This window comes from Amblyomma maculatum, chromosome 5 (assembly GCF_055883805.1).
Source record: "Amblyomma maculatum isolate TAMU_Amacu chromosome 5, ASM5588380v1, whole genome shotgun sequence".
NCBI classification, from domain to species: Eukaryota; Metazoa; Arthropoda; class Arachnida; order Ixodida; family Ixodidae; genus Amblyomma; species Amblyomma maculatum.
Window position 1 is genome coordinate 153,465,216 of NC_139348.1, and position 20,439 is coordinate 153,485,654.

Here is a 20,439-nt window from a genome sequence, read left to right on the forward strand (position 1 = left end):
CACGATGCGTACTTGCCATTTGCCAAAATATTCTATATACCAGTCGTTAACGATTTGCACTGATCATTTAAGGCACTTCGTTGCCGAGTGGTGAAACTGCTGCTTCGATCATTTAGAAAGTGAGCAGCGTACAGGCTGCACAATGTATCAAAGATAAACTTGCTAAGTACTAAAGTGCGAGTCTAAGCTTCTCTTGCACGACTTTTAACTAAAGGTGTCCACGTGTTCTGTTCTCACAGTGCAGAGCATATGCGTGGACAGTTGCAAAAGCGTAATAGTGCTGCTCTGCGCGTTGCTATCGTCTCGTTCGTGACCGAGAGCGGCGCAAAATATAAAAGGAGCCGATTCCAAAAACAGATAAAGGGAGAGCCGGCGCCACTGTGTCGACCGAACGACATAGACCTCGATGTTATGCGTCCCCGCCCAGCTCGCGAAGACGAGATCGAAATCTGCATGAATTAACACACACAGGACTCGCAAGACAGTGATACCAAAAACGGCAGTTAACAACATCGATGGTGCCTTTCATACTGTCCCTGTCCACGCAGAGGTCTAACGTATCATTAAATTGTGGCGGTATTTTTTTTCTTCAAGTGCATGGTATTCATGATTATTCACAGGCACTGTTCTGCCGCTGCTTCGACGGCAACTTATTTGACAGTGCATTTTATTTTTCTATTTTTTTTTTATCACAGCACTTCGTCTCTACTGAAGAGACAGAGAAAATATTCCTCGCCTTGTTTTCATGGTTATGATACCGGCTCACGTCTCGAGGTATGGTGTCCACAATTAATACTAAATCCGATGAATCTTGCAACAGGTTTTTACTTCACTACATCTCTTCTTCTCCTGTGGGCCCTTTTCACCTTCTCCCTTTCAAACTTTCATGTTTCATCGATTGTCACATTGTCCTCGCTACATGCCGTGCAAGGTTCATCGGATTTTATACTGGCTGCGTTTCACTCCCCACTTAGAACCAAAATGTAAAGGTAACTGCCACGAGCACATTCTATGCGATTGCTATATGTGTACAAGGTCGCGTTCCACCAGGAACGACTGAGCAGCCCCGCATGGAGTCTCAAATGCAAGGGACCCTCCAATGCAGAGAAAACTCACGGAAAGGGGAGAGGGACCGCTCATCCAGCTCGTCGTCCGTCGACCCCGTAGAGCGGTTGCCACCGCCGTTGACGACACCGTTGATGACGCCGTTGACACGAGACGCACGCTTATCTGGCGACAGCGACTTGGCACGCTGCTGCTGTCCCGATCCATAGCTGAATCCGATGCCGTTCCAGGGTTCGGGCTCGGGGCTCTCGCTCCCCGAAAGACGTGGCTCCGGTGTGAGGCTTCGGCAGAACGCCTTGCCCCTTCGCACTACCTTGCTGAGCACGACAACCGACGCCTCAGAGCCGCGCCTCGCCCATCGGGAAGCTCGCCTGGACGCCTGCGTAGGAGCGTCGACGATGATCCGAACGGGACCCTTGCCGATGGCAGGCCACAGTGGGTATGACACGCAAGGCGGGCCAGACTTGCGTCGTCTGAACGCTTTGTCCATCATCTTGTTGGCACAATGCACGTTCCGATCTTCACGGATCGTCTACACTCGTGGTAGTCCAAGGACAGTGTTTTCAAGCTTGACACGCCCTGGATGACTTCGGGGACTCAAGGAACCGTCCTTCTTACAAATAGAGGTTCCCGAGAGGTCCTCCCACATTGAAGGACTAGGCGGCAAGGAATAATTCAATGTCCTGAGGGCTAAATCGAACAAGGCCGAAGGCTGCTCGACAATTATGAACGTTGCTCCAAGAAAGACTTTGAGAAACGAGTTTTTTGTTAGAGTCTTTTCACGAGGTAGTTTCCTCGTAAACTCGACGTCGTTTGGTGGCACTTGTGAATCGCGCAAAAAGATGAGGTCTTGGGCTGAATAGCAGTAAAAATTTGGGCAGAGATCACTAGAAGTACTTTGGTAGCTTGCTGGGACGCTGAATTTGAATAGATAGAAAAGTGCAGCACTGTTTTCAAACCTGAGGGATTTCTTCAGCCCTGGATTCTTTGCAGGACTGCGATGGTGTCACAGCTGCTGCTGTTCTCAACTGAGAAAGACCTTCACTGGCGCAGGCAGCTGCTTCAACAAGAACTTCAGATGTACATGACACGACAAATGTGTTCTTTGGTGAAAAGCCAAAAAGTAAATGAGGGCTATAATAAATACTGACCTATGAAAGGTCACACTCTGAGATTTCGTGAACGCCTGCGGCGGCTGTATTGCGACCGAGCCGTGCAGGTCAGATACAACAGAGATAACAATGACAGGGAAACGTGTCTTGAGCGGCGGTCATCCCACATTCAGCAGCTGCGTTGAGGGCCATATGTCAAGCGCTCTGACATACTCATCAGTTGCCCTCGAGGACAAAAGCTAACGATGGGGCGTGAACTAATCGCTATGCATTAGATTCGGCGCCGCCTGGTTTCAGGTGACTTGGAGACTTCTGGTCGTCCACCTCGTTCCAGAAATGTGAAGGTTTCGAATCGCGAATAGCGGTAAACGGCGACCTTCCTTCCATTCAAAATCACGTTCACGGGCATAACCTTGTAGTAGGAGTCACACGCAACCCGATGTGATAACGCTGGTGAAATCAGAACTAGCGGTGTCCGCTTATCCAGCACGACGGTTAGACAGGGACCGGAAGAGTAGAGATTTCCATTACCAGTCGCAGAAGCCGTCAATGCACGCGGATCGAAACTTTCTCACGATCGTTCTATGAGATCTGTCCGAAACAACGGCTTCGGCGACGAGGAGGAGGAGGAGGAGGGCGCCGGTGCAGAAGCGCGTCTCTTGTGCAGTCCGCCAAACTCCAGCGACGCATCAATCATGTCATCAGCCGATGACTTTCTTTTCTCCAGATGTCACGTAACACACGCGCTGGCCGCTGCTAGAAGCACTCCGAAAGAAGGCAGGACGGCACGTCAGCTGCAGTGAAATCACGCTCTTCAGACACACGCACACGCACGTTGACGCACAGGCTGACACACTGCGATGGTGGATGCAGGAGCTCGCTACAGTTGAAGCGAAACACGCTCGCGTGCTCACACACAACAAAGGGGAGAGGCCTGCTGTGAAGATGGTCTCTACTCCAGCGCTCGCGCGCTTTTTGTGATGCGGAGACGGAGCGCACTTGGCTGCATGCACCACAGCCAGAGAAGAAACACGTTCGCGCGAAGCCGCGTTCAGGCTCGTTTTGAGCCAGCCGGTCGGCAAGGGGGGGAGGCAAAAGCAAGCGGGGTTGCTGCGTCGGCGGCGGGCAACCTTGTCTTTCGAGAAGGGGGAAAAAGACTTGTCTTGATCTCTCTTTCGTTTCCTTTTTCTTCGTTCACCCCTTTTTCTTCCTCTCCTCCTTCGCTCTTACAGGCCGAGGGACGCCACAGGGCTCGGTCCTCTCTCCGACTCACCCTCGAGTTCGCGTCGGTTTTCCGCTCTTTCGCATTTCTCAAAAGATGCACGTTGCGAAGAGCAAGATGGAGAGAGAGAGAATTAGCGTGAGAGTAGAGCAGAGAGAGGAGGGAAGTAGTGGTGGTGAGTGGGGTGGAGGGGCGCAAAAGACAGCAAACAAACGCGCTATCCTCACTCGCAAGGCTTGCGCGGTGGCCGCGGCGGCGACGACGACGAGGGTGCGATGACGCCTCCGCGGTCTCGTCTCGCCGCCGTAGCTCGCAGCCTCGCCCCCCGCCAGCGAGACGGCGATAGCGCTGGTGGAAAGATCTTTTTTTCCACGCTTTCGCCCCTACCCCGCTGCGAAGCCAACGCCCCGCTTATCAAGGTTTAACGGCGGACCAAGAGGGTGCTAAAATGTCACCTGGGGCTTGTCGCCACTGAAAGGAACACTAAACGGGGGTACGTCCGACTCCACTTTGACGTCACGCCATCGCCCAATCTACGGCGTCAGGACACATGCGCACGAGTGAAGATTCACGTAAGGCCACTGTGCAACTTCAAGCGTCTATTATTAACTACATCATTGACAAAGGTGCAAAAAAAAAAAAAAAAAAAAACGTCGTTGTTCCAGCCTTATCTGAACGGAAGGAGAACAATGAAATGAGAATAAATTATGCGAAGAAAAGCCTTCATACCTCCATTGTCTCATGCATGCTGATTAGCATACAGTCGTAGGCTACCACATTATGCTAAACAGTACCGGACATGGATATAGAGCCGGTCCTTATCCAAGCCGTAAGAACGTGCCTTAAAGCAGGATGACCCTCGTGCGATCAAAGGGTGTTTTCATATTTTTCCTGTATTGTTGTAACCACCTGATGCTTTCTACATAATTTGTTATTCTTATTAAATTTCTGTGTTTTTTTCTGTTCACTTGCTTATGTACGACTACATATACACACAGTTATCTCCCCCCCCCCCTCCGTTATGTAATGTCCCTATGGGACCTTTAAGGGATCAATTATTGAGGACGATGATGATGATGATGATTCTATCATTTCACCCTCGCATCTCAAAGGAGAAAAGCGAGTTGGAAGCTCCAGCTGCGACATCCAGCGTGTCATGCAGTGTCGTGAAGTTACACAACCCACTGACCAATGTGTGCCAGGCCATATGTCAACCGCCAACTACCACCATGCCAGAGCCATTTCGTGCCCTCACATATCGTCCACAATGCCAACAAAGGCGAAATTTATTTATTATTTATTAATACTGCGGAGTCGCTTGACTCCAAACAGGGGTGGACATAACACAAAAATACAAAACTATAATATGCAAAGACAACTACATACACAGACGCATGATACTCTCATGTGCATATTACATTATACACACATATATTGTACGGCACATTGCAATGTTCGCACGCTCGAGGTTCTCAGGTTAGCAAAAAAGGCTTCCACATTTTGGCTATCTACTACACACTTCGGCAGTTTGTTCCAGCTTACATTTGTGTTGTCGAAAAATAAGCCCTTAAACGCATTACTGGGAGCTCGTTATTCCTGAATCATTTTTCCATTGTTAAAACCTGTATTTGATCGGGAAACATGGGTTATGTACTCATGACTTTTGATTTTGATTATATCATTATATATTAGGTACAGCAATTTCAGTCTAGCCTCTGTGAGTCTTGCCTGGAGTGATTCTAAGCCAGGAAAATTTTTGCGTCACGCTGTCAGTTCTTCTGTATCTATTGCAAATAAATCGAGCTGCGATCTTTTGCACTCTTTTTCCAATTTTGCTATGTTTCAGTGCTGTAAATTGATCCCACATAAGAGACGCGTAGTCGAGGCGAGGCAACGCTAAAACCTTATACGCCGCCAACTTCACCTGCAATGGAGCTTTGGAGAGCTTGATTGTAGCAAACACCAGAGGGAGTTGAGGGCATTCGCGCAGACAGTGTCAATATGCGAATCCCAGCTCAATATGTCAGTGATTTGAACTCCCATAAGTATTTTACAAGTGAAGGTTCTCTGAACGACGCTCCGCCTATAGTGTATGAATGTTGCAGAACCGTTTCCTTTTTACATACCCGAAGTGCCAAGCACTTTTCTGGGTTAAGAGACATTACCCATTTAGAGTACCAGTTAGATATTTTATACAAAGCATTGTTTCAGTTAATTTGACTTTTTGCGGAATTCACTATTGTATATGAGACAGTTGTCCTCAAAAAAAGTTTGATTTCGACCTCAAAATCCACTATACATCGACTACGTCGTTAATATAGATTAAAAATAGAATAGGCCCCAGAACTGATCCCTGCGAGACACCGAATGTGACAGGAAGGGCATCTGAACAATGGTTATTAAAGTTGACACATTGAAATCTGTCATCTTAGAATGCTCTTATAAGATCAATAAGTAGAAGTGGTTCAGGCTGCACAAAGTTTCCCTGAGCTTGCTGTGAGGAACCTTGTTAAACGCTTTAGCGAAATCCAGGAATACTGCGGTCGAATCCAAACCACATGCCTGCACTCTTCCATCTGACAGAATCCATATGATTCTATTATGAAAAATCGATGCGACAGGAAATTTTGTGCCGAATGGGTCATTTAACGCTATCTCACTAACACCCGGAAGTTGCACCCACTGGAAGCACAACCGCAAAGCACGCCGACTTTTGCCGAGTTGTGTCGGGACAGACACTAAAACAACTCCTTCCCATTGAGTGACATACCTCAATAGGTTTTTGCGAACCCTACCTCAAAATGCTTGTTGTTGAGAATTCATCAAAGTTCCCTTTGTCATTAGGGCAACACTGTCTGTTCTCTAAAACGAAGAGTACTGACGTACGTCATGTGGTCGGCATTGGGTGGCATGCTGGAATGCAACAGTATCGAGAACTCCACAAACAGATCGCACTCATCCATCTGACAAGATCTATATCATGTTATTATGAAAAATCGATGCGACAAGCACTATAGCGACGTCACAGACGAGAATATACTTGTTTTCATTTATTGCTACATCTGACGCTTGAAGAGCGGTTTGGTACGGTTAAGAGTACCAAAATGAGTCTCGCTCAACTTTGAAAGCCTGTGCGGTACTTACGGCATTGTCAATAAATCTTGTGAATTCTTATAAAGCACCAAGTATCTAGAGCGCAACACCGAAAAATTCAGGCACTGATAAATTTAAATCATTTGCGACAAAACATAATCATAATAAATCTGCTCTGGAACTCTTTCACCACGATGCAAAAGCATCCTTGTTTAGCGAGATGCTAAGGCACGTTGAAGTACCGTCGGTAATCGTTAATCTGCTGCCCTCCATTCAGCCTCTAGGTGAGATGGTAAGTGCCCCCTTTTCCCATGCAATTTCTCCTACTCTTTCCTCCCGCTATCCAAACGCACATATGATATATTAGAGTAGTTGGCGTTGAGCGAGGTGTATATGCAAAGGATAATGTAAGGCGGCTTTATTTAAACTACACTGTAGTATAACTGCACACCCTTCACTGGTAGTTCCCTGCCCTCTAGACTTCCTTTTGCGCTAAGACAAATTGGCAACAGGGGCCCCCTCTCTTCTCGAGGTCACAGACCGCCTCAAGTGCCGTTTCCGGGCGGGCGAGAGTGGGGTGGGGCGGAGGGTGCAGGCCCGAAAAAGCTCCCTCGAATTGCTTCCGCCCTTCAATTAAAGCGCTCTCTGCGCGCGACCTACTCTGTCTCAAATACACACGGGGAACACGCCGGGGAGGAATCGTGACCTCCTTTAATTCGTGAGGGGCAGGAGGTTGTTCTCCAAACCAAACGGGGCCTCGAGTGTTATTTTCCGAATGGCGCCAGAGGCACACATGTCCACGCCTTCGCGGACCTCCGCGGAAATGAGTTTATCATAGGGAAAATGAAGGGGTACTTTCACAGGGATAACTGCGTGCGTAACTTTTTCTGACCTAAGCTGAGTCCGCGCCGGCATGTACCGTCGTCCCCATCCCATCTCGGGTAGCGCAGAACGTCGTTACGCTGGCATTCTTGAGCTATAGGCGACACGCGGGCAACGGACTGACCGCTCTTGGCAGCGCAGCATTGATGAGAGGCGAGGCCACCTGGTACGAGTACCAGTGACCAGTGGCCCCTCGGGAGTACCAGTGACCGCAGTCACTGGTACTCCCGAGGGGCCGAAAAGTCTTGGAATGTTTGTATCATTCTAACGTTCTTAGTGTTTCCCTTAATCATTCCAAAAATATCTGCAGCCGCAAGCCTAACACATATTTTACGCTGTTAATAGGTCCTTATCGTTGGTATATAGAAGCCGTTTCTGGTGGCAAGTCGTCGCACTATGACCAGTCTCCCGGCAACCGCGTCATCACGTGACCAGCGCTGTGACGTCAACCAAGAGAACGTTTCCGGACGGCCGCGCCATCACCGATGGACAAAGTATCGTGACATACACGAACGTGACATCAGCGTACACATTTAAATGCAGACGCGGCAAAATAGATATTTATAGAAATATAGGCGCAGGAGCTGCTTAAAAGGGGCAGGGAGGAGAGATAGCACCCACACACCTCCCACTCTACCCAAACGAGGAGATTTACACAAAAATATAGCATGCTGAAGCAGTTTTTAGACGGAAAAGAGCAAAAAATGTTTGCTTAGACAGCGACCGACCATCCACTTCCCCCAGAAGTTCCCTCCAAGAGCAACCCGTAAATCAACCCGTGTAGAGGCACGCTTCTAAAACCAAAAGGTTGCTATAGCTTCAAAAGAAAGGACACGTGATATAAATAAAAAAAAAAAGCTTGTACGTTGCCGGTCGCAATTTCAGCTATTGAAGCAGCCTGTCTTAAGCGCCGCACGAAATTATTAAATCTATGTCATCGTCAGCCTGGCTATGTAAGAGTACGGACCAGCGATATAGCAGTTTTTTACGCGTCACGTGACCTAGTCTACCTTTGACACCAGAGCCATCGTTCGGCGGGCGACACCGAATTAAACAGCGTCAAGAATAAATTCAAGTGTTACGCCATATTACTGCCCAAAGCATGATTTCAAATAACGAAACACTCACGCGAAAATTTTGTTTCTCTATTCCGTTAAGTAAAATTGCGAATAAGCTCACTCAAGGCACGAAACATCTGGAACTCCTTAGGTCACACTGAACAAAACGAAGATTTAGATAAAGCACATAGTTTTGAAGACTGTCCCGATCGGCAATTTTGTTGCACACTTTTTTAGAAGTGAACTTACTCAGAACCAATGTTTTTAAGAATCTATACATGTGAGGCAGCGACAACAGACTGAACATGAACGTCTGGCTTCAGGAGTAGTGTAATTTCAGCAAGCGATGGGGCCAAAACACATCTACATTTAAGACATAATTGGCATTACATGCTATGCTGTCATTTTTCGTGACGTGGTATGTGAAAAAACAATGGCGTTCGAAATGGTGCAACCGAAATTATCATCGCCATGACTACCAACGCAAGCAGAAGCAGCAGACGTGATATCGGAGATTAGAGCCCGAGTTTTATGAAGCCAGCATCATTCACCTAAGCGAAATACTTTTCGGCTCCGCTGGCTTGTTTTATTTCCTAGAACTGAGCAAATAATCAGCAACTACTCCAAAATAAGCCCCGTTTGATGGGTATAAGAATAAATATCCATCGTGTGCATCAGTAACGTGAGATGCGTTTGTCACATCGGATAAGGCAAATACGCCGCAGCTATATTAAAACACTTCACGTGAGTTGTCGCGAATACAAGAGATGCTAAAGGTGATTTGCATGCTGTTGGAATAGGTATATGCCGATGCTATAACTCTACAGAACACGTCAGGAATTCCGCTGTCTTGTTCAGGCCAGACGACTGTGCTTTCGCATGGCTATGCTCAGTCCGTTTAGCCTGCAGTTCAAACGGACGCGTTCCAAGTGCTTCAGATCAGATGCGATCGCTCTCCGCCTTCGCATAGGGAACAACCACCTAGATAATATATGCACGTCCGACATGCAACGAACGATTACACGATGGCATATACGAAACATTCAACTCTGCGCGATGGGCAAATACGATTTGTCGGAATCTAGACGGTGGATCTTTGTCAAGACTGGGTTTGCGAAGCGCGATTTGCGTTCGGATCATTTGAGGCACGTTGCTTGCATGGTTCACGGACGTCCCGCGGGCACAGTAGCCGAGCTGAGCGCTCCCGCCCGGCCGCTTCTATATAAAGCAAGCTATGTGTTTTCTACCCAAAGGCTATATATACTGAAACATACCCTTACCTGGGCGCGCTACTGCGTACGATGTTGTGTTACCGCCCCGTTCTTTCGTCGTCCATATAGGCGAACTCTCTGCGTACAGGTGCCAATCCAGGTAAACGGATCATGATTTTCTGTTTAAAACCCAATCACAACTGTTTCACAGAAATCACGCTGCATATTTTGGGCTAGCGAGGATTCACAAGGGCGATATCACTCTGTATATTTGCCGCTCTGTGTCTTACCTCCGAACTTTTATCAGGCAACGATTTAGGTCATCTGGGCTTTGGTACGAGTTACCTAAAGCCGCCTTAATTCACCATTTGGGTCCACTAGTGTGGCCTCCCATTTTGCGCTAACACTGTCTGCAATCAGCCGTTTTCGGGGCCAGCCGGCTGCTTACTGCGCACATGTACAGAAGAAAGATACTCGTCTTACCAGGCCATTGCACATAGATAGTAAGCAGCCATGTAGTCTGGTGTATGCCAACGCTACTACTCTTTTGTTAAGCTATATGTATGGCTCACTGGAGTCATGGAAAGCTGATTAGAGAGATTTAGCTTGCCGGAGAAGTATACTGACGTAGACGCATACCGGTTTTCTGAACCCTTCCTGCGTAGGCGCGTTGACAGGGGTGAGTGCAATAGCGGCCACTGCGCCTGCGTGGGAGGGGTGCGGTAGATAGGTATACGTCTACGTCAGTATACGTCTCTGGAAAGCTAAATCTCTCTATTATCTGTTAGGATTATAAAGTAGACGCTGTAGGAAGAAAAGCCCGTCCGCGACAGGCAGCAAGTTAGGTGGGAAGATGAGGTCAGCAGAATATATCGGGACAGGGAGCCCGTTGGCGGAGGACAGGGCTGATAGGCGGCGGCGAAAGGCTTTTTCTGCAGTTGACGTCGCTTAGCGGTTGGTGGTGATGACCGTGATAGCATATTTCTTTTTCTTTTGGTTGCTGTGACGGAAACGATGATGCAGATGTCAGCTACGCGTGCTGCACTACTCACATTATTCGTTCAGAGACCCCCTTCAAGCCTCGTGAATTAGATGGCGATGTAGAGGCCCGCTCAACGTTTAATCGGAATGCCACTGAATGCGACTCTCCCTGCCCCCCCCCCCCCCCCCCCCCCCAGCACCCCACTTATTTTATTTGTTTTTCTTGTACAACAGCGTAAGGGCCTCGCATCGTAGCAAAGCCTGTGTATTCGTTGGTGGCATTGAGCGGCGGTGGCGGCAATGAATCCTGGAATCTCAAACACCCCAACACGTTCGCATTAGATATGACGTCATCTGCGGAATGAAAGTGAATAAATCATGACATGTGAAGCGAGTTAAAGGCTGCCACCTGTCTCAAACGACTGTAACATCATAATGCAGCTGAGTTCGCCTATACAAAATTTTTAAGAATTTTAGGCTTTACAAAGGATTGGAACCCGCGTACCTTGGTGAGGAACCGGAGAAGCTACCGGCTAGGCCACGCAAGGCACGTTTGTGCGGCCTGGGAAAAAGCGAAGGTTTTATATGTACACCCCTGCGCAAAAGTGGAGAGACCACGCAAACCGCTGCAATTATTATTTTCCTGCATAAAAAAATGCACCAGAATAATTTGCTTGAGCAAGATGGCAAGCTTATTAGTGAGGCTACCCTATGCATAACGTACGCTCAGAAAACGCTGGTGTGCAGTTTTGTGAAAACGAATAGTCTCTCTACTTTTGCGCAAGGGTGTATGCGTAAGTTATTGCACGTAAACTGGTATATTTGTGCAATTAGTTCCTTTCCTCATATCCTCTGTCGCTTTAGGACGTTAAACCCCAAAACCAAACAAAATCTTACTCATGTTTATTTTAGGATGCTCAATCTGCAAGTTAGGCACATGCGTTCTGACTCTCTCATCACTAAACGTGTATGCTCCTTTATTAACTGAGCTGTCGGTATTACAAACACCTCTATCAAGTTAAAAATTTAAGCAGCTAGCTCATGGAGAACTCCATTAAATCCTTGTATACCTGAATGGAGAGCATATACCACGAATTGTGAGGCGATAATTTCCGCCTCGAATACCCAACGCAAATTATTGAAGGTTAATTTGAAATCGATTACATAGGGGATTAGTGGAGGAAAACTTGGGCACGCATCCCTCACACTTGGCCTCGGCGTTCGGCTGAATACAGGCAAGCGAGCGTTTTGGTATACATTAGGGTGACCGATTCGTCCGCTAAAATTGACAAAGATAAAAAGTATGCGCGTCAGAGCTGCACCAGGTGGATACAGAATAGCGGTGCATACAGCCGTTCTGAAGTTCTGAAACGGAACTAGATCCGCTACTGCAAGATGTATGATATGCTACGTACTAAGATGAATCAAGAGTTGGAGAAGGCTCGTAACATGACAATGCTATTGCTTCGGAGTTGATGGCACCGATGAGACGAATACAGTCCGCACGGCGAAAGCCTGGTGTTAACGGGGGAGCGTTACACTACGCTAACAATGACGTGACTTTATTTAAAAAAAAAATAGAATCCATGTCAAGAAGTTACCATCGAAAACGTGTGTAGCTTGCTTGAAGGTGGGCGAAAGGACCATTACCCAAGCCAATCTATCGATGCCAAGTATCAGGTCTCGGGTAAGCTTGTACACCGAATAGTTGGCTGGGGAGTCGGTAGTGCGAACCGAACCCGCTTATCTAAATTTTCAGTCATTTCGCGTAGTTTAAAGCGTTAATTTAACTTGAGACTAACATTGGTGTACACTCAGGTCGAACGTCAGGCATATCAGCATACTAGTAGTGCACCTTCAGACTGGGTGGTATACACCCGATATAGGTGAACAGAAGCAATTGCTCTATACTGGGTGAAGTGCGCAGACAAGAAGAGAGCCCTCATACTTATTCATGGCACCCACCCGTTTCCAAACCAGAAGACATCAGTGGGAGCGGTCAAGGAAGCAGAAACATCGATCCTAAGATTCTCACGCCTCTCAATATCTCCACCTGTCTCTTCTCTACTGCCTCCCCTCTCTCAATAAGAGCAACCACTGCACGCGTCGCGTCTGCTGCACCACGCTGTGAGGAGTTGAATATATTTGTCACCACAAAGGTCAGATGTGAATACACATGACATAAGTAGCCAGAGGTCTACACGGCGACGGTTTATATAAGCTGGATCGGTGTGTTTACCTGCCTGATGTAAAAAATATCACTCAACATTCACAACACCCGACGCAATGCTAATGTTGCCTAAGGACTGTGTCGCCGAGCAGCGACGCAGCTAACAAGGAAGTGCACGTATCTTGAAATCCGACGTCTTTTTCCCAATAGCGAACTGGTTCACGGCACATTGGCTGGAAAATATAAACAGGATCCTCACGCGACGTGCGCGTATATATATCTCTGTCGAGGAAAACGGGCTTCGTACTTTTACCGTCCCGAAATTGGAGCCAAGGCGCTCATTGCGTGCTCTGCTCGCAAGCCGCGGCTGGACGGTATTTGTTTGCGTTTATCGCCAGGCAAGATCTTCCAGATAATCATAAAAGGGAGGAAGGGGCGTGGGACGGTGTGCAGGCAGGTGCATAGTATACGGCAGCACACCTGTGTGGAGCACACACGGGGCTCTTCTACTTTTGGCTGAAATAAACTACGGCCTGGACGCCTGGCGCGTCCACTCGAGGCTTGCCAGAACGTTCTCAGAAAATAAGCCGCGCAGAAGATGAGCCGCCCGCCAGTGGCGCGGCAATAACAGCTACACCTCAGTTGGGGAGAGATGAGCGGAGAGGAGGAGAAGGGTCCGAAATTGTTGGCTCCACGCGATTTCACAGGCCCGCGAAGCCATGGCGAATTATTAACTCATCTATAATTATCTGTCATCAGGTAGTTGACAGCTGACATGGCCAACCACTGATTTTTCGATTTTTTGTTTCCAGATAATCAACGATATCACGTTATATACGAAAGTATTTTTCCGAGCTAAATTGAAGAGTCATTACTACTAGAGCGAACTGACAGTATTCACAAGGTTGATTGCAGTTAAAACGAGGAAATGGAGAGAACACCGGTTTATTTAAATCGCACGGTAAATAACGCTATTGGTACAGGGTTATTATTGATAAAATTAGTGATCAGAGAGCTTGGCCGTCGATGAGTTACTCCCTCTGAGATGCCAGTTCATGTTGTTGTTTTTTTTGTATTTCGCACATCAGTTGTTATCGACTTCGTGCTGTCAGAGAAAAATGATTGATCTTCGAGTGAGCAGCGTGGCTGCGGCAACGCAAAGCCTCCCGCAGCACTCTTCCAGTCGATCTCCTCTGGCTTGGAGCTTGTGTACGCTGCGCAGGCACGTAAGGTCGCAGGCGTACAAGACGAACGCAGGTGGAGCCACGTGTAGCGCAGCACGGCCTCTCGCTGCTTACAAACACAAGCCGGCCCGCGGGCAAAATTTAGCCCCGCGCCGCGCTTTAATTCTAAGGCCCCGCGGATTATTTAAAAAAAGTACAGCAAAAGCGCGACTAAAAGGAGAAACGGCTCGGCGAGGTAAACTTTACCCCGAAAGCCGTAAATCATACGGCGTGGTGGTATACAGTGGGGGAGAAAGACCGACCGGCTTACGCGTGCGTGACGTAAGATGAGCTGGTCACGTGGTCACTGATCGCGCCTGCGGTGAATCAGCCGTGCTTCCAAATGTGCGGCAGTGGCGCGCGCGTGATCCGTCTCGCTTGCCAGGGAAAACATGCACGCCCGAGTTGGAAAAAAAGAATGCGCTTTAAAAAAAATAAAAGAAAGAAAAAATGTCGTGGAAAAGACCTTCTTTAGCATTGAATAGGGGCTCCTGTCAGCAGTTGTGCAAGGGTCCCGTTAGAAGAGATTGGATTACGTAGCCGTGATTTTATTGCCCGTCGGAGGTGCAGAAGCACACTGGATATGCGATTTATGTCTCGGTGTTGCGATACACATCCAGCTGTTTCGCGTCAGTAGCAATACAGCGGTTTCACCTGGACTTGACAGCGAAGAACACGGCTGGCTTAGTCAATCGACGCCATCGTCATCCCAGCTGAGGGTCTCCGAGGAAAAATAGACTGCTCACAATGAGCTTCGTTTATTTCTGTGTCGCGATAGCTGCAGCCTCGTTATTTCAGCATATAACAACGAGGCCTCCCTTCCCTTAACCCTTGTTCAGTTCTCTTTAATGGTAAGAGGTAACACAGGGCCTCCCATATTCAAGGGGGTGACGGAATTTAAGTTCATTCAACGTGATAGTCAGCCTCTCGAACATTGGGCGTGTTCATCATCATAATCATAATCAGCCTGACTATATCCACTGCAGGGCAAAGGCCTCTCCCATATTTCTCCAGATAACCCGGTTCTGTGCTAGCTGCATCCACTTGACCCTTGCGAACTTCTTAACCTCATCAGCCCACCTAACTTTCTGCCGCCCCCTGCTACGCTTTCCTTTCCTTGGAATCCAGTTTGTTACCCTAAGCGACCATCGGTTATCCTCTCTTCGCACTAGATGTCCAGCCCATGTCCATTTCTTCTTCTTAATTTCCACTAGAATGTCGGTAACTTGAGTTATTTCTCTGACCCATTCTGCACGCTTCCTATCTCTTAATGTTACCCCTACCATTTTTCGTTCCATAGCCTTCTGGGTTGTCCTCAACTTAAGTAGAACTCTCTTGGTTAGCCTCCACGTTTCAGCCAATAGGTGAGTACAGGTAAGATGCAACTGTTGTATACTTTCCTCTTGAGCGATACCGGTAAGCTGCTAGTCATAATCTGCGAGTGCTTGCCAAATGCGCTCCATCCCAATCTTATTCTTCTTGTTATTTCCTTTTCATGGTCCGGATCTGCGGTTACTACCTGTCCTAAGTAGACATATTCGCCTACTACTTCCAGTACTTCGCTACCTAATGTAAACTGCTGTTCCTTCCCGAGGCTGTTGAACATTACCTTAGTCTTCTGCATATTGATTTTCAAGTCTACCTTTCTACTTGTCCTGTCTGGGTCATCAATCATTATTTGCAGTTCATCCCCCGAGTTTCTTAGCAAGACAATGTCATCAGCAAATCGCAGATTACTGAGGTATTCTTCATCTACCCTTATCCCTAACTGCTCCCATTCCAAGTCTCTGAATACTTCCTCTAAGCAAGCTGTGAAGAGTACTGGGGAGATTGTGTCTCCTTACCTAACTCCTTTCTTTATGGGAATTTTGTTACTTTCTTTATGCAGAACTATGGTTGCTGTGCAGCCACTATATATATCTTCCAGCACTTTCACGTACGGCTCGTCTACCCCTTGATTTCGCAATGCCTGCATCACCGCAGAGGTTTCAACTGAGTCAAATGCTTTTTCGTAATCAATGAATGCTATGTAGAAGGGATGGTTATATTCCGAGCATTTTTCTATCACCTGATTGATGGTATGGATATGATCGATAGTAGAGTACCGTTTCCGAAACCCTGCTTGATCATTTGCCTGATTGCAGTATAAGGTTGTCCTGATTCTATTAGCGATTACTTTAGTAAATACCTTATACGTAACAGACAGTAAGCTGATTGGTCTTAATTTTTAAGGTCCTTAGAGTCCCCTTTCTTATGAATGAGGATAATATTTGCATCCTTCCATGGTTCCGGTACCGTCGAAGACACCAGGCACTGCGTATACAGGGTGGCCAGTTTTTCTAGCACGATATCCCCCCCCCCCCCCCCCGTCCTTCAGCAAATCTGTAGTTATCTGATCCTCTTCAGCTTATTTCCCGCTTTTCATAGTTTCTAGTGCTTTCTTGACCTCGTCCTTCGTCACTGGTGGACCGTCTGACTGTTTTTCCCTACCGTCAATCTCATTACGGTCCTGACTACTTTGGCTGCTGTAGAGATCTGTATAGAACTCCTCGGCTACTTTGACTATCTTGTCCATATTCGTGATGACGTTGCCCGCTTTGTCCCTTATCGCATGCATCTGGTTTTTGCCTATGCCCAATTTCATCTTTACCGCTTTAAGGCTTCCCCCGTTCTTCACAGCATGCTCAATTTTCTCCATGTTATACTTCCTTATATCGGCCACCTTGCGCTTATTGATTAGTTTTCCTATCTCGGTCAATTCGATCTGGTCTGTTGGATTGGAAGCATTCATACTCTGGCGTTTCTTGATCAAATCTTTCGTATCCTTAGACAGCTTACCGGTATCCTCTCTAACTATCCTACCGCCTACTTCTACCGCGCACTCAGTAATGATATCTCTGAAATTATTGTTCCTTGCTTCTAGGGTAATGTCGCCATCCTCGGTTAGAGCTGAATACCTATTCTGTAGCGAGATCCTGAACTCTTCTGCCCTCCCCCTCACCGCTAATTCTTTGATTGATTTCTTTCTTACTAATCTGTTGGGTTGTGTTGGGCGTGTTAGCACCTTACTTCTTATTTACTAATCCGTTGGGCGTGTTAGAACCATCTTAAGCCTAACTGTGTGCGTTGCACGCCGACTCTCACTGGTACCTAATCATTGACGTCATGCTGCACCTGATGCAATTTCCTCCAACGACTTCCTAATCTCGTCCAGCTATCCGACACTCTAACCTTTGCCGAGCAGAACGCATCGCTTACTATAAGCCCTCGGCTAAGTGCTGTTCCTCAAGGACATTTCGTTAAAAGGAAGCGAGGTCAAAAAGTTCAGGCGTGATTAACTTTCAGAATACATCCGGAATGATAAAAAGCAAAGTTTGTGGAATCGTGCGTCGCTATACGAACATGACTAAGGGAGATGATGGCTGATGTATACTATAGCAGAGCTTCTGACCTCTTACGTGCCACGTCATTAAATGCAAGAAAGAACATGTTAAGCGGAGAATAACGGGCAACGACCCATGCTCTGCCATGGTAGCCGGTTAATATACATCATCATCATCATCATCTGGACTATACTCACTGCAGAGCTAAGGCCTCTCCCATATTCCTCCAATTCATCCGGTCCTGTGCTAGCTGCATCTGCTTCCCATCGGCGAACTTCTCAACATCATTCGCCCACTTAACTATCTGCCAACCTCTGCGCTTTCCTTCCCTTAGAATCCAATTTGTTACCTTAACTAACCACCGGTTGTCTTCTCTAAGCACGACATGATCTGCCCATGCCCATTTCTTCTTATTGATTTCCACTAGAATATCAGTAACGAGTTTTTTCCCAGACCCACTCTGCACGCTTCCTATCTGTTAACGTTACCCCTACTATTTTTTATTCCGTAGCCCTCTGCGTTGTCCTCAACTTAAGTCGAACACGTTTCGTTAACCTCCATTTTTCAGCCGCATAAAATCCTAACAAAACGAAATCTAATTATATTGAAGGTGGCAGCTGAATGCGCGGGAAAAGTCTAATCGTATAACGAAACAACGCTTTTCTCAAACAGCATAAATCATAGCATCAATATCGCAGTGCGTTGGCAAGTCCCTCGTCCTATGCAGGGCCTGACATTGCCAACACAGAGCCAATATTGTGCCTATATGGTTTCTGCCGCCTGGGTTGTACTGTAGATGACCTTGCCTGGATGAGAGACACGAAGTATAAACAATAGACTTCTAGTGCAAACGATAAACTTATCATCGCCGCCTTTTTGCATTTGTGCTACCACAAAACAAATCCAATAGAGGCTCCTGCCGCACTTTTAAGGTTTTGAGGTCCGCCCCACTCTGTTGCAATTCATGCAGCGTGATACGATCTACTACAAGTGACGACTGCATTACACCGTTTTGACGAATAACTCACGCACTTAAATTATAGCTCCCAACTTAATACTGGAGACACAATGCTCCTAGCATTTCCTTCGACCATAGCGCATTCACTCGGACGCGAACCTACCGTTCCCAGGTCGATATCAGAGCAACTCCGCTACCAAGCCTGAGACCTTGGAACGCGAACCTGACCAGGAACAACAAAGGCGCGTGGAATTTGTCCCCACAAGAAAAAGAAAAAAAAAGTGTGTGGCTCCCAATTCTGGACAGTTTCTTGGCTAGGTGATCTCGCTTCACTCACGATGAAGCCACACGCTGAACTGTCCAGACACCTCAAGCCACTTCCGCGTACACAGACGAGGCCGTAGCAGCTGGAGTAGGAGCGCGTTAATATGGGGCTTCGGGTGCAAAGTGTTCGGTGTGCTTCATGACGCCCACCGGATGGAGGTGAGAGGGACAGAGGGGGACGAGGAAAGAGAACGGAGGGTAGACGTCGTCGGCCTCCGTGCCCGCTGAAATGATCCCGTCTCACTTTGGGGTGCGGGTAACGTCGCCCATAAACATGCCAGAAATATGAGAGGACGAAGAAAAAAAGAATAAATTAAGAGAAAAACTGACAATGGCCGAAGCGCCGCCGCAGCTCAGACGTCAGCCGCTCCCCTCGAGACCCCTCCGTACACCCTTCCCTAGTTGAAACAAGCTTTTATTTAACATTCACCAACTGGAGGTTATTTACTTTTTTCTTTCTTTTCAGGCCTTGAAGCAGCGTGCCACCGTGTCACCCGAGGCGGAGCAGCAGAGGGAAACATTCGCGACTTGGAAGTAGAAGGTTTCTTAGGGGAGCGGTTGATGTTCGTTTCCTTCGAAACGTGCATATTGCCACTTCCCGTCAACACACACATCGAAAGAAATGCCAGCCAGACACAGACGGCGTAGAACTATGCATCTCTTATACAACAACGTCATCTGAGATTTTGTTTGTCTTGTTGATGCGCTCTTCGGCAGAAGCGAGTGACGCTGGCTAGAGGGGACCGATTGAAGTTGGCATGCTTCCGAATAGATTACCGTCTTCTAATGAAACATATACTCCAGTTCCACTGAAAACGTAGCTTTCGTAGCCTGTAGATAAAGCCAAAATGAACGGGTATTAGAGCCTTCAGTCGTTTTCTTTCAAGGAACCTGCATTGACCTTGACCAGGTAGTCTAGATCGCTTGTCTGCGGGTTTCCAAGGCTGGGATGCGTCATCACCCGCTGGTGTTAGGCGATTCCAGTGTCTTCAGAACAGTCGATGCCAACCCTAACCTGGTTGCCGAGATTGAATCAGCTAGTGTCAGGAAACAAATTCCAACTCCACATTTTTTTGGCAAATGAATGCGCCTTTTGTTGCCAGGAAAGCGCCAGTAAAGCATTAGAATGATAATAATGTTGTTTTGCGTAAAACGAATGTCAGGCAACCCCACGTCTAGTTATTTCTCGGCCATGCCAGCAGCCAGCCACATGCTCGTGATTGCTCGCTCACAAAGCCAACGCCGGAAGATGGCCGCCGACGGCGGATTTTCAGTGAACGATCCTTTAATGCTAACACTGTCACCTTAACGCTAACGCTATCGCGTTAAAACAGCACAGAAGTCTCGACAAATTTAACCTTCTTTGGGATCTCGGAAGGGACCGCACACTACATCCACAGCCTTAATAAGTGAAATACACACCTGGCCATGATGGATTGAGCTCATTGCAGGGCAGGAGTGTCCCTTAAAGGATTACAGAAACCAAATTTTGTTCGCATTTTTATTTTTGTAAATGTTGAGTAAGACATCCTTGTGTATGAATCACCACGCGGTTTTGCTTACGACTGCTAAGTAATTTTTAATTGAATTTTTTTTTCTAGCGAATTCCGGTTTCTGTTTCAGCAGCCGCGAGATGGCTGTGACGTCACAATCAAATCTAGGTCACGCGCAGCATAAAGAACAGCAGTATAATAGCTGACTCTTCATCTTTTGTAATTCCTGTCCTTGAGGCAGGCTGGCCTTTCTGGTGAAATTAA

The 20,439-nt window shown here is 47.3% G+C and overlaps 1 protein-coding gene across 2 annotated transcripts in view; it reads right to left on the minus strand.

The window, feature by feature from the left end:
* The window catches only part of wake (ankyrin repeat and fibronectin type III domain containing protein wide awake), a 442,715-nt gene that overhangs the window by 49,561 nt on the left and 372,715 nt on the right, over positions 1-20,439 (minus strand). The window contains exon 1 of one of the 2 annotated variants that reach the window (XM_084604716.1): positions 1,117-3,247. The exons of the other annotated variant lie outside the window; for it this stretch is intronic. Coding sequence (XP_084460842.1) covers positions 1,117-1,558 — 442 coding nt within the window. The 5' untranslated portion in view covers positions 1,559-3,247. Of the gene's footprint in view, positions 1-1,116; positions 3,248-20,439 lie in introns of those variants that run through there. 2 annotated transcript variants of the gene reach the window in all.